Source organism: Lissotriton vulgaris, chromosome 4_1, assembly GCF_964263255.1.
Source record: "Lissotriton vulgaris chromosome 4_1, aLisVul1.2, whole genome shotgun sequence".
Classification (NCBI taxonomy): Eukaryota; Metazoa; Chordata; class Amphibia; order Caudata; family Salamandridae; genus Lissotriton; species Lissotriton vulgaris.
The window spans coordinates 1,382,376,720-1,382,391,951 of NC_141691.1; the positions used below are offsets into that span (position 1 = coordinate 1,382,376,720).

General features: G+C 46.1%; 1 protein-coding gene across 1 annotated transcript in view; it reads right to left on the bottom strand.

Moving 5' to 3' along the window:
• The window catches only part of USP14 (ubiquitin specific peptidase 14), a 381,588-nt gene that overhangs the window by 281,346 nt on the left and 85,010 nt on the right, over positions 1-15,232 (bottom strand). Inside the window, exons 7-9 of the mRNA XM_086917977.1 lie at positions 12,550-12,680; positions 11,814-11,894; positions 8,794-8,894 (exon numbers count right to left, since the gene is read on the bottom strand). Coding sequence (XP_086774103.1) covers positions 8,794-8,894; positions 11,814-11,894; positions 12,550-12,680 — 313 coding nt within the window. The remainder of the gene's footprint in view (positions 1-8,793; positions 8,895-11,813; positions 11,895-12,549; positions 12,681-15,232) is intronic.

A 15,232-nucleotide genomic window follows, 5' to 3' on the forward strand; every position in this document is an offset into this window, starting at 1 on the left:
CCTTCTCTTCCTCTGTGGACACCACCTGTGCAGCCTCTAACCTTAACTTGCTCACAGGTGTGTCCCAACAGACAGTCATCAAATCACAGTGGCCACTGACAGTAGTCAGGGCTGAGACCCAGGCCTCATGCCTCTCAGGGCTCCCAAACCTCTGTGGCCTCAGAGAGTGGGGGGCAGTAGCCCCAGGTGCTTGGCACCCTTTGTCCACTCTCCCTCCTGTCAGGTCAGGTATGTCATCCTGGCACTGACCCACCAGCTCCAGGCCTGTACCTGGCAGCTGAACCAAAAACTGGGGTGGGCTCTCCCACACCCGGTCCTCCTCCTTGGGGCTCTGTACCCTCCCACCTGGAGTGGTACCCCCTTCCAGAATTGCCAGGGCACCGGTGGCAGGTGATCTGCACAATTCGCCCACCAGTTCAGGGGTGCTATCCTGCAACTGGGGCACCAGGTCAGGGGGGACACCCTGCACCTGGCCCTTAAACCTAGGGTCTAGACCCTCTAGTTGAACCGGGGTCAGAGGCGAGGACTTCCTCCCTCTGCACCCCCTTCCAGAGTACTGCCCACTCCCAACTGGAGTGGTACCCCTAGAAGTGAAATGGGCCAGGACACTGATTACAGTGGTCCTGCCCTCCAGGTCAGACAACACCTGAACCTGGCTCTCCAACTCAGGGACCCAACCCTGCAGTTGAACTCTTGCCTGGCGCACCAGGACTTCCCGGGGAGCACGCATGCCCCCCCTGAGGGTGGCACATAGCTCATGTGCCGTGCGACAGTCTGCCTGGCGCAGATCTCCCAACCCCTGTCCATCTGACAGGGCGGGAAGATCCCCCAGGACAGAAGTGGTGTCCCCATGGTCATTCACTGGGGACGCAGCCCTGCTGGCTGGCCCCTGACCCACTGGTTCTTCCACTGGGGACTCTTTCCCCCTCTCGCCCCTCCTTCTGGACTTCTGCACTCTCCCAACTGGAGTGGTACTGCCAGACACCAGAACTACTGGAGCTCTGTTTACAGAGCCTCCACGTTCTCTAGACACTGGGGGATCCCCCTCAGCGGGTGACTCATCCGGACAGCCTAGGCTCCCCACCTGGTATTCCCTTAAAGAACCATCCAGGCTCTGAGACTGAGGTTGGGCACTACCAGGACAAAACCCATTCTCACTCCTTCCCCTCAAGGACAGGACGTGAGGCCCTACACCCCTCTCACTACTACAGGACCTAGCTGGGCTACTCTGCGCCACTTCCACCACTCTGGGCTGGAAGATACCTGAGCCACTCCCCACAGGATCACACCCCAATGCCTCTCCAGACCCACTGGAATCCACCACAAGGTCTGCCTCCAATGTGAGCTCCCTGGGGTCAGAGAACTCACTCTCCAACAGGTGTTGGCATAGCTCTGGAAAACTGGGACTTAAAGTATGCTCTCCCACAATTGGATTACACAGCCCCCTAGCAGGGTTAACCAAACTACCCTTCACCTCACCATCCAGCGCCTCACACACATACTGCACACCATCCTTCTGAGACTGGCCAGACAGTAGCGGACTGTCTCTGTCACACAACCCACACTCTTCTGGGCGGTCCTTACACTCACCCACCAGGACCTCAACCATGGGGGAATCCCTCCCACCACTAGGACCATGAACTCCTACGCCAGTCACCCTATTCCCTTCAGGGTCGCTGCGCACTACTGGAGCTACCTCATGCCCTTGAACCTCCTGGTGTAAGTTAACCCCCTCCAAGTCAGGTGCCATATCTCTAGGTGCGCGCACTATGCTGTCAGCACTAGATACCTTAATGTTGCTGCCACCATCTGAGCTGGACTCCACCTCCAACTCAGCAAAGCTCAATCTCTGAGCTACACACATTTCTTGTTGCTGGGCTGAAGCCCTCCTGGCCTCAAGCCCCTCGAGCTCCATGTCAAGTTTCCTCATTCTTAAGTCATGCGCAAGCTCCATTTTCATTTCTTCCAAGGCCAACTTCTTGGTTTCAAGTTCCAGTTGGATTTTTAATTCTGCCAGCTTCCTTTCATGATCTCGGGCGGCCTGTCTGTCCGCCAGCTCCTCTGGTGACAGACCTCGGCCAGAAACACTGCTACCCAATGGGGAGGGTGCACCCCTCCACTCTGGAGTTAGGGGTCCCTCCAGCTGCTGTTCTGCATCCTCAAATTCAAAATCTTTTCCAGGGGCATTCCTTGCCTTGACCCAGGCCCTCAGCGCTTTTTGGAACTGCTCCCTTCTGGAGAGTCCGGTCATGGAAATGCTCAAATTTTTGCAGAAGCTCTTGAGCTGTTTCCCGGTATAGTTTTCTAGTTTCTCCCAATCACAGTCAATAGAAGAAATGGATGGTGCCTTTTCCATTTTCACTGACACAGGCATGACTTCAAAAACACATGGAGATCTCTTCTAGCAACACATAAATCAAAAAAAGGTCTGTGGCTAAGTTACTGGACTGTAATCACTGTGCAATGGTCAGAAGTTAAGGTATAAACACTGCAAATGTAAATTCGAAAATCCCACCGCTGCCACCAAGGTAGGAAGGGGGAGGCTCTAGTTGGCGCAGTGGCGACACTAGCGACAAGCAGGGACTCTCTCTTCCTCGTCAGGGCTGAGGGTTACCTTCCAGACAACCTCTGCTTACTCTCTAGGTAGTGTGGCTTAAGCAGTCGTAGGCTAATCTTTGGGGCACATAGGGTTAAACACTTGCAATATTACACCGTCACAACCAACCCACCACACAATGACACCAAACTGTATTCTGTAAAAATATATATCTTTATATAAATTTCAAGCAGGCTTGTGAATACAGTCGTCAAACTTTCAAAATAGCGGTTCCAGGTTACTTAGTTCAAGTTGCCACAGTTCTTTCCAGCAATAAGCGATCTTTAGGGCCTTCTGCCCAGTTCAACAAAGTTCTTGTGGATCAGGCGGCTTCCAGGGGAGCTGTCCCACGTCGCGTTGCCTTCCCGGGGTCGCGGTTCGTTGCGGCTCTCAGCCGAGCAGTTCACGGGTCATCCGGGGCAACGGTGTTCAGTGGCGGCAGGGTCCTTCCTTCGGCGTTCTCTCCAACCCTGGAGGCGGCGGCTGTTGTGGTGGCGGCCAGTGGCAGTACGGTCCCCAAGTGCAGGACGTACCCAGCCAAGGGCCGGTTGTAGCTGTACGCTCACAGCTGGGCTGTCGGGCAGGATACCGACCAGAGGGGTGTTCTCACAGGGCGGCTGTCCGTCTTCGCAGGTAGATTGACGGCTCGAAGCACAGTCAATTCGGGAGCTTGGACCGGACGGGTCCTCCTTTACTTTGCTCTAGGGTTCCCGGTGCAGATGCGGTCACGGTGTTCAGGCCAGCGGCGGCTGGACCTCACTTTGCTCTCGCTGTTGCTTTGGGGCCCCGGTCACGGTGTTCGGGAGGATATCGATGCCTTGGATTACGGGGAGCGTGGCAGGGATGCCCAGCGCTCCCAGACTCCTCTGTCGGTACTGCAGCGATAGCAGCACACACAGTCGCTTTCTTCAGGGTGTAGCGCCCACTGGTCCTGGGGCGCTGGTCAGGGGGCAAGTTCAGTAGCAAGCCCTTGGAGATCTTTTCAGCAGAGTTTGGCACAAGGTCTTGTAAAGCAAAAGTCTTCTCGCAGTCTTTCCTTTCTCCTCTCCTTCGGCAGCAAGGCACCAGACACAGGCAAGAGACAGCACTCTTCCTTGTCCTTCACGGTCCTTCTCGTCGGGCAGAGTTCCTTCTGTAGCCCAAACAGGATCTAATTTTCAAGGAGCAAGGCTCCTTCTTTTATACAGTATTTCTTTTGTTCTCGTAGGCCAGGGGGGCCTTTGCATAGCCACTTTCAGTCCTTGAGTACTCGGGTGGGCGTAATCCGGCTTCTGCTTTCAGTGTGAGGGGCAGGCACATCAGACGCCCCACAGGAGGTGGAGCCAGCATTGTGCGGACAGGGGCGGCCAGAAGTACCTTGTCGATGGGGCTTCGCCCTTCCTGGGCCAGGTGTCGGCTGAGCCATCAGTCGCTCCCCAGGAGGGTGGAGCCAGCATTGTAGTGGCAGAGCACAGCTAGAGTTCGAGTCAAGAGGCACTCCTACCTCCCACTAAGGTGTAATCTGCGCATTCACCACCTGTCATCCCCCCAGCCCTGTCACTCACACATCCCAGACAGTCAGATACACATACCAGCAGAGGCGGGCTGAAATGGTTAGGCAAGCAAATGCTAACTTTCTAAAAGTAGCATTTGCAAACCCAGGATACTAAAATAAACTTTACTAAAAGAAATATTTTATCATCCTGAGTTTAGGCATACTAAACATGACTCTCTACCATGCTCCCTGAGCCTGCTGGGATTATAGGATGTAACAATTCCAGCAGCTCAGTCTGGCCTAACGGGAGCAGGTAGCCTTCAATAGTGAAATACGAATTTAGGTGTAATTCACTACTAGGACATGCCATACACATCAGGGCTTGTCCTGCCTTACACCTACAATGCACCCTGCCAGTAGGCCTACCATAGGGGTGACTAATATGTAGTCAAGGGAAGGTTCAGGGGCTGGCAAGTGGGTGCACTTGCCCAGCTAGCGTGACAGTACGAGACCGCACGCGGGTTCTGCGGTGGCAGTCCCCAGACACATCTTTACGGCTGCTTTGGTGGGTGGCGCAACCAGCGCTGCAGGCCCACTAGCAGTATTGGCATCTACAAGCCCCGGCACTCCTAGTGCACTTTACTAGGGACTAACAGTAAATCCAATGAACCAATCATGGATACCAATCACATGTACAATTTACAGTAGGGAGAGCATATGCACTTTAGCACTGGTCAGCAGTGGTAAAGTGCCCAGAGTCATTAAACCAAACAAAATAGGTCAGAGAGAGTATTGGAGGAAGGCAAAACGTTTAGGGATGACCCTGCCTAGAGGCCCAGGTCCAACAGTTGCCTTTAAACCTGTGCTGCCTTCCGGTGCAAACATGGAGCCTGCTCCACTAGACCGCTTTCTGCCCTCCTGACGAGACGTGCCCCGACTCTCAGGAAAGATAACAATGAGGGAATCGCACCTCCCTCGTGTAGGAGGTCCCTTAGGTGTTTGCCCCACAAAGAAGGCTTCAAAGGTAAAGCCACCTTCAGGGAACAGTTGTTAAATACTGGGAAAGTGGGGGGGGGGTGCCCCATTATTGTGGTAAACAAAAACAAATGGCCGAGCAGGTTGAATTTTAAATAGTACACCACCTAGTCATACAAATTACTAGGTTGAACAACCATTTAGTTGAATGAATTAGTACTTTATAAAACAATTTTTTCAAGAATGTTCTTCTTATGTCATCAAAAACAAACAAAATGATTAGCAAATACATACACAAACAAAGTGGAATCCACTCAGGTGATAGTGATCCCTAAGGTGATGGGGAACACACAGTGTTGTTTAAATGCCCCTCACACACCAACAGGCCCCTTGGTGTCATGCTTCATCATCGGGGCCTTCGCACCCCTCTACGGGATGCGGCGTGCTACGACTCGCGAATACGCAGGAGCACTTGACGTGAACTATGTGTGGGGGTGTGTGTTTTTTACAAGGATGTGAGTGAGGTGAGGTTTGTATTTTGATTCAGGACTGGTGCCTCAATTACAACATCGGAGGCATTACACAGTTGTCTATGTGATTCTATGTGACAATTATTTTGTGATACATAATTGTGTTATATGTTTGGTGCACTTTATTGAATGTATGTATGTATTTGCTAATCATTTTGTTTGTTTTTGATGACATAAGAAGAACATTCTTGACAAAATTGTTTTATAAAGTACTAATTCAATCAACTAAATGGTTGTTTAACCTAGTAATTAGTCTGACTAGGTGGTGTACTATTTAAAATTCAACCTGCTCGGCCATTTGTTTTTGTTTACCCAATAGTAGTGGTCCAGGCCGGTCAGTGACAGGACCCAAGCCTTTCTTTGTTTTTCCTGCCCATTATTGTGGTAGACAGGCTGGCACGGGGAGCAGGGAAACCAGTTGCCAAACCGATTTCCCCAAGGACGTGGAACCCCGAGGAAGCCACATCCCAGGCTGGCCAGGTCTGTACACCAAGAGATGGGTCTTGCATTTTGGAAGTGGGCAGAATGGTGCATCCTTAGATAGCCAGATGCTACACTCTACATGAAGTGGTTATCAGGTGTGAGGTAAGCTGGCAGCCTATTGGCTACAACTGTATGCTGCCCTGAGGGCACTTTCTGAGCATAAAGAGAGCACACAGACCTCAGATCTTGCCCTACTCGGAAGGAGGACCAGAAAAAAACTGCTGCTCTGTTGAACTGAGAGAAAAGCAAAGAGATTCTGCACTAACTAGGACTGCACCCGGTGGCTACCAAAGAGGGGGACTGTGCCTCTCGTGTCCTGCTCAAAGAGTGGTCATCTCCAAAGCACAGTCAAATCAGAGAACTCCAAGTGCCAACTGACTGGCCTCCTGTTTGCAGCACAGGAACAGAACAGGTGAAGACTTCTGGAGAAACCTTGTAGCCCAAGGTCTCAAAGCTGCTACGACCGCCGCCGTGTAGCATCGAGGACCAAGAGCTGATGCACAGAGAACACCAGAGTTCACTGAGCCTCAGAAGGGACACTCAGAAGGAAGGTTATTGACCCAGGAAGGAATGACCTGTGACCGCGACAACGGATGACAGGACTCCGGCCAGAATGGAGAGGACTTTGTGGGATGTTGACCCTGCAAAGAGGAAGCCCTCATCATCTCCGTGGACCAAGGAATCCCTGCAGGAAGTCTCTCCATAGACCGAGTCACATCCACAGCAACCGTAGAGCATCTTCAGCATCCTTCATTCCTTGCATCAGGACCCACCCTAGGAATCCACTACAATGTGGATAAAGTACCTGGCACCGCTGAAGGACTGCTTCACCTGTGAAGGTAACTGTTCTTGAGGACTTTGCTGGTTCCACTGACTAACTCCGTTCCAGAGTTGGTCACCCCAAGTATTTTTAAACAACCTCATTGACACTTAGGTGTGTGTCGAATTTGTCGATCTTGTCAAGGCTTGGTGGTTGCATGAAGTTGCTTTGATTTATTATTGCTTGTAAAATATATATTTCTCAAGAAACCTCCAGGGGATCTTTCATGCTATTGTCTAAATTATACAGTCTACTTTTATAAATTGGTGTTGGATTTTATGGAGTGTCGTGTCAAATTCTTCAATAGTTTTGGTGCTGTTTAAATGCTTTACACTTATTCCTCTGTGGAAGCCTTGCTACTAATTGCCATAGCTAAAGAAGGGTTAACTGAGAATCTTACAGACAAAACTTACCAGACCTAAAGGGGTTGGTAAGTATTACACACTGAGGTGGCACAACCACACTATACAATACAATCCATTTCCTCACACCTACGTGGTGGGCTATTTTTGATCTTGGCGCTCCTAACCAACTGGACTGATGATTCTAGCTCCCGGGAAATCTCAGTAATGTAAGATGTCATTCAGGCAGATTCCCCAGTCAGATATACTATGTGCGGCTGAGCTTTGTATAACAGTAATGAATGTTATATGCAAGTCAGGCATAATTACATATATGGCATCTATCAGTGTGATCCCAGTAATATTGGGGTGAACATAACTGGGCCATGTATTGGTCTTCCAGGAATCAGGGTATATTCTCATAGCAGGTGTAAATCCTGTCCAGCTTCTTATTTGGACAGGAAAAGTTACTCTCCACACAGCACATCTAAAATGTATCAAGCAGGATTCCCACTTCATGCCAAGTACAGAGACAGCAGCAAGACCATTAGCGGTTACACTGCTCTGAGCGGTCCATTCCCACAATGGTGTGCTTGCCCCCCCCCCACATCAGTATCCAGATGAATTAACAATACTAGCTCCAAGAGGCTAGAATTTTGCTTGCTGCGGAGGCTTCGTTGAGAAGCCAGAGCCTACCATAGATCTGCATTATTTTAAAGTTAACAATCCTCAATTCCTAGAAAATTGTATCTTCTGTAAGTTGTCTAGCTTTCTTAGTTTCTTTAGTCAGCCACAGGTCAGATGTGGTCAGGCTGGTATGGATGGTTTTGGATGCAGGTTGGACAAACCTTTGTCTCAGCTCCTACTTCATGAAGGACCAGCAATAACACTGAATAAGGGACAGGTGCCCTTCAGTTGGAAAATCCTGTTCTAAACAAAAATAGTAACTGATGCTATCCGCCACCCATTAGGTACAACAGGTTTACTGTAAAAGGGAATGAATATGTGCAGACTGGGATGTGCAGCATGAACAAAACAGCCTTACCAAAAGAAAGCCACCATTTGGTGCAGCACACACCGTGTCCATATGAAGGTTAACACTTGCCAGGTATCCATGAAAACACACATTTTTCATAAACATCCAATAGGACAGCAAAGGGCTACAGTTAAGAGGAGAGGAAGGGAAGGGTCATTAACAAGGGATAGCTAAAAGGCAGTCTCCACACAAAAGACCTATATTTACCACCACTGCAAGTCTCTTCACAGCCTGCAGGGAGTGAGAGGAGATGCCCTCACAGGATGGGATATTCTCTCTGGGTGTGCCCCACTCCCCCGTTATCGAAGCACAATAAAACTAAAATTTAGTCACCTTAGGTAAACTCACAGGACCGCAGAGTTTACCGCAGGAAAAAAACACAGAACAGTACATCTTTTCTAGTCGGGCAGAGCAATTTTATCCCTGCACTGGGATGTACACATTGGCCAGTGGGCAATAGAAGGTAGAGCATTTTGTCCCTAGGCTAGTGATGCTACAGATTAAATCTCATACTGTCAATGGGCAAGAAAAAGGATACGTGGTTTCGAATTCAACACTGAAAAACTGATCAATGAAGCTCTTCTTTTTAGATGCAGCAGCTCCTTGCGCAGCAGGTGGCGCTGCAGAGTCCGTGTCCGTCTAGGAAAAAAAATTAAGAAAAAACTGTTTCATATTACTGAACAAGAGCAAGTATAAATGTGATACTAAGCTTCCTACTTTCTCAGTCTTATCCTACCTGCACTTAACAAAAGAATTTGTCTGCAAAGACCCTATCCTATCACTTTTTAGGTAGGAACATATACACAATGTCAAGGTGAAGCCGGATCTCTCCATTAAAGCTATAATGAACATCACATTTGCAAGACACATTCTGTAAACATATATTTTTAGCATTAACATGTTTCTATGGACTGTATAATCGGTTCCAAAATAGAATTTCATAAGCACAATAATAACATTCTGTACCTTATACACACTCTCTTGATTACAGTTCCTATGTAACTTTGTGATATAATAAAGTTCTGAAGAAGTTCCATAATACATTTCGTTGTAGTGTTCATAGGTTAAAAAGCAATTAAAAATGCATAATATTTATAATTTTTAATCTGTAATTTATTTTTATTTTACCAGTAGGGAACAGATATACTCTAGTCCTAAAAGCAACATATTACATGAACTGTATGGACTAGGGAGGTAGGGCTGCACCTGCTATTAATGTTGGAGAAGCAGGCAAGGACAGGGGAAGGACTCACACATGCATTCAATTGTCGAGTGCGTTTTTCCTAATGAAGAGGCAAAAAAGGCCAACACTGTTTATTTTTTAGGTGCAGGACCATCACCCAAAATCTGGTAACTATTCAACTCTGGAGAAGATTGCTAATTGGAGCTCAGAAATGGAGGACCAACTAGATATGTAATATATACCGGCATAAGTCTGTTCTCTCACGAGCCAAGTGAAGGGGAAAGAGGGTCGGCATTTGTGCATGCACACACATTGCATTTCGGGAGAGTAATTTTGTATTGTGCAAACAGAGAGACAGAACATTCTAAAAGCTGAAAAAAGTGTACATAAGTAAAAGAGCAAAGGACATGCAGTACGGAAAAAAGAGAAGTGAAAAAAAAAATCATCAGTATGGCAAGGTGTGGCGCAGCGGCCAGAGCGGCTGACTGTGGAGCACGCGGTTCGATCCCCGGTGGCAGTGCAGCTCAGCATTATGTGACTGAGCAATAGCACACTTAATCTCCCCGATGGCCCCCAGTGCCTTGAAACCCTTAAGGGGGTGGCATGTTCACGCTTTACAAATAGGAATTATTATTATGTCATAGGCCCATCACATGACTCAGCCTCGATGTCCCCCGATATTAGCAAAATGGGTCAAATCAGTTTCCAGCAGAACAAGGGAATGTTTTGGGGAATCTGAATGCATCACTCATTAAGATACTAGGGGGTGTGACTAGGGACTTCGACTGAAGCTGAGCCAGCAACAAAAAACATCAGAAATAAAAACAAAATTGTAAATTGTGTACTGGGAGGAAGATCCAAGTAAGGACTGCATGATCAAGTATTCAGGTCTTGAGAGTACTTAGTTACTGGAGAGATTCAAATAGAAAACACAAAAATTAAGGAAGTTCCAGAGACAAGATGCCTCTAGGGCCAATAGTAGACTCTATAGTTATATAGCTACAACACAGAACCTGGTGGCAGGGATTATTGCTGCACTACCTTTCAGTTTTTAAGAACCGTTCCTTGGTTCCAGCCACAATACGCACTATTGCCCACCTCCTAAAACCAGCCACCTATGTTGGTCTTAACTATACTTGAAGGCTTTTTTACACATATGTGGACAGGCAACGTGTACAATGCAAATTTTGGCTTCAAATGCCGTACATAACATATAAATGGATGACAGGAGTGATGGATCTCCAAACAGATGGCATAGTTTTCAAATGCTTTTATTGTGTTTCAAATAATCCACAGCCTACGCGTTTCGCCCAACACGGGCTTCTTCAGGGCTTATTTGTATGTCTTGGAACTGGGATGTGATTTCTCCAAACGATGAATCCTCGCTGATTTCCAATCCTGGAAAGGTGAATGTCCCCTGACCATGCGAACACCCACTTGCTTGTTTAATAGATTTAGTAATTGGAAATGTTTCCCTTCTATATCATGGGTGTCCTTACTTCTTGGGTCAAAAGGGTGACTGTAACAGTAGCAGTGTCGCTGTCATGTGCCGATTTGGGCACAGATGGTGGTCTCTTCTAGCGAAGTCTTCCTTCTCGCGTCCTCGTTTCAGAAACAGTGTGAAGAGATATAGTTATATACCATGAAACTGGAACTATGCCGGAAATCTAAATTCACCTAGCACAAATCTCTAATCATTCAGTTTATTTAGTTCCATTGACAAAGATTAGTCGAGTAAAATATGATAACCAGGTATCTGACCTCAAGGTCATCAGCCTGTGCCATCAGAAAATTGTGAATCCAGAAAAACGTTAAAGGATGATGGCTGAAGGCCTGTGAGAGGCATACTACCTTCAGCTTGCACATAGTTGAATGGAGTGAGATTACAGTAAAACAGCTCAGTGACTAATGGGACATGACATGAGCCTTGGCAGAATGGGGACTTTACTTTGATCTCAAGAGCACTGTCTATTTTTAAATAAATCACCAGCATTCTTCCCAGAGTAAAGAAGACACCACTCGGTGTTAACCTGTTAACCTGTTCCATAATTTCAGTACATTGAAAACAAAAATCAGACTGAGCATGGAAGCAGAGCTTTTCTGAATACTTAGTTTGTAACAGTATGAAGTAAACCAACCATATAAAGCTTATGTGGGGCTCAACTCAAGAATCATGACTGGAAAGGGGAGAAGAGAGGTGTCTGGCACTATTTAAGCCATGAGCTTGTTTCCTGGTAACTTATTCTGACGGTTTACACACTTCAATTTGAATTATTATTCCTTACAATGAATAATGAAAAATTGCAATGTCTAAGATACAAGTTTCATTTTCTCATATTGTGGCACAGTGGAACACACATGTACGCAAGCATTACCTCCATTTCAGTGTCGCCTTCTATTGATTCCAGTTTTTGCTGTAATACTCTCATCATTTGTACCCAACACTCATTGGCATCCTACAAACAAAGCAGAATAAAATACATACTCAGTACAACTACTTTGCAAGTATTGGGAAAGCAATATAATCTTGGTCAAAATAGGATTCAAGGTCATGAGAAGAATACAGGAATTCAAAAGCACACAAAGTGAGTTCTATGAAAGAGTCAGTAGCATATGTGCACACTACCTCACAGCCGAACAACTATGAGTGCTATGCTTGTACGGACATATAGTGGTGAGAATGTGAAGGTGGAAACGATTGAAAAAGGATAGGGCAGACATTACTAAAACACTGCCACCTACTAGAAAGTCAAGAAAAAAAAACAGAGCCAAAGAGTTAAAGTACACACCCGGTGGGACTTTGTTCACTTGATACGGTAACAGACCAGCTGTGGCGTGTGCAGGTAACAGTTGTGGGGCGGGATTTCGATAGACAACAACAAGGGGAAATTTTAATTTTCCCTCATTATCTTAATAATAGCTGCCAAAATAGTACTCTGGGAGAAAATTAGAGTTCTTTTTTGTGTACTAAACAGTACTGAAACCCCAAGATGTGCTAAAAGCGCAAGGAACAATCAATGCTCTTCCCGACATATGGAACACATTGTGAACAAAAAATAATGGATCCTTTTAAGTGCAAGAGTTGTTCAATTGAAGACGAATGGGCTTTACCTGTTGGAGGTACTGTCCTTGTTCTCCCTTCTCTGCAAACTGTGGAAATGCCATGTGCAAGAACTGCAGTAAAATGATTGGTGGGATACTAGTTGAGGTTTTATCCATAGAGTCAAACAAATCACGTAGTGCTTGAAAATAAGAAATACACAATATTTAATAAAGCTCATGTACAACACCAAGAACGTGCACTTTAAGTCTCCTTTAAGAAATTAAGTACATTTTAAGTTTTTAAACTAATGCTTTATCAACAACATATTTTCCCAACATATTACTATTTGGCAATTATATTCCCAAGAAAAAGCTATACATTCCAACTGCAATATCAAGAACTACCTTTAATGACGTTACCTGGCAAAAACAGTTTATTCTTGACTAACACCAGCTTCACAATTAACCTAGGAAACATATTTCTTAAAAATCCTCATCGAGTCTCTGGCCTCTCCGGTCTTGATTGATCTAGCTAGCTGTAATGTACTGTGAACGTGGACAGCACTGACTGACACTTCAGAGAGATAAGCTGCCATCAATGTGACCTTACATCGCTCTAACCTTCATAGTTATGTTTCAGGGTCGAGTTCGTATGTATAGGTAAATAATGTGTGGGTGAAACACCCTCAGTACTAACAGAATGGAAGGTATTAAACATTTAAGTGGGAGGCCATGTGTGGTAGGGGACCAGAAATAGAGAAACCATTCGACTATGTTAAACCAGTAGTTTGCCCAGGCTAGAGCGGGAGGAGACAAGACCCTACAAGACCCTACAAGACCCTTCAAGTGATCCTGCACACAGGGCAGAGAAATACGCCACAAATGTTGAAAGATTACATATCTAAATGGCTCCTAGTATATGACCAGGAATCACAGTGCGGGAGAACGCTGGAGAGGTTCCTAGACAGGCTAATTAAACTGAAATTGAGGGATTTACTGAAATTGAGGGATTTACTGGTGCTACAGGTCACAAAACAGGTTCAGTGTCCGCATGTGTTCCTAGAGTATTATTCAGACCTCTAGGGGACAAGACAGGACCTAGGGGGCATAATTGTATCCTATCTAGAGAGGTCACCAATGAAGAGGATTCAAGAACAAGCTCCAGAGGCGTTGAATGCTCTGGTGAGCAGGTGGAGAAATTAGGAAAGCCCTGAAGGAAATCGCAAAGGAGAAAACTCCATGCACAAACAGCCTGATAGCGGAGTTCTACCTCACCTACACTGACAAAGCACTACAGCTTGCCAGAATGTATTCAGTGGAGCAACAACAAGGCAAGCAGCCAGCCACGACTAAACAGCCTTTAATAGTTTTGTTAATAAAAACTGAGGCAAGTACGTTTAGACATGCTTGTTTTAGGCCCTTGTCCCGGTTAAATCTAGACTATTAAAATATTCGATAAAGCATTATCGAAAAGACTAGACAAATATCTTTTATTACCATTCATTGTGACCAGAACAGCTTTATTCCCAAATGGAACACTTCAGGGTCACAAACAAGGTTACAGTGAATCTCCACCAGAGGGCTATAGTGGTATCAGCAGACCTTGAAAAGGTATCCTACATACTGAACAAGAGAGATCTCCTAGTTGGGAACAGGGAAACAACCTGAAGGGCAAATCCAAAACAGGTTGCTGCGGCCAAGAGAAGATACATTTTTACTTTGTAGCACAAGAGGGCTGATTGGGGGGATTAAATCGCAAGGGCACCTCCTACTATGTTTCGCACAGATCAGATTTATCTGTTCGTGTGCACCTTGATTTTGATATGCCCCTCAGGTAGTTTCCCTGTATGCTTTGTATTCATACTTAAAGAAGTTTTCCACTACTGAAGAGGAGCTGGCTGGACTTTCATAATTCATCAGTCAGTTCCTTAACTGTTCGCTGCTGGAACCCAGGTTATTCCCAATATATTGTTCAACCTGTCCTGATGAAGACCCATGTTTGAGGCTCTAACGCCCCCCCCCCCCTCTATTTTTCTGGTCAAACAGTCACTATTATTTCTACAGCCTGGATCGAAGAAAATATACACAGAGAGGAAATGTTGATTGAAGTATTTACCTCTATATAGTGGAACAAATCTGCAGGGTTTTAAATTGGTGTACGGGCAGACTCGTTTTCAAATTAAATCGAATATGCTTTGTCCTTTTCTTTCTTATCTATGAAACTCATGCACAAGCACTTTTTCTGGGCACCCTGTTGCACTCATTGGAGCAACCGCTGTATATAAATACAACATTATATATTGTTTATTACTACAGTTTGATTATTTTTGGATTCAGTTTACTGTTTTGTGTGATGGGATTTTTATTTACTCTTCCCTCTTACTGATACAGTGTTTACCCCGCTCTGTTGGATTGGTGGCTCAGGTCTATTTGTATTTAATCAGGATAGATTTATCAATTAAGCTAGTCACCAGCCTCGGTAAGGACTATTTTTTAGGTACACTCCAGATTGAATTGTGGGGTACCTTTATAAGTCCCTAGTATATGGTATACTATATACCCAGGGCATAGGTACCCCAGAGGCCTCCCAGGGGTTGCAGCTTGTATTGTGCCAGCATGTATTGTGCCACCCCTGAGAGACCACTCAAATTGACACCTTGGACATAGACAGCCTTCGGAACTTATTCTCCGGGGTTGTTCTGTGATGCAGCCAACCATATACTCTTAAGTGCATTATAACCTCACTGTAAAT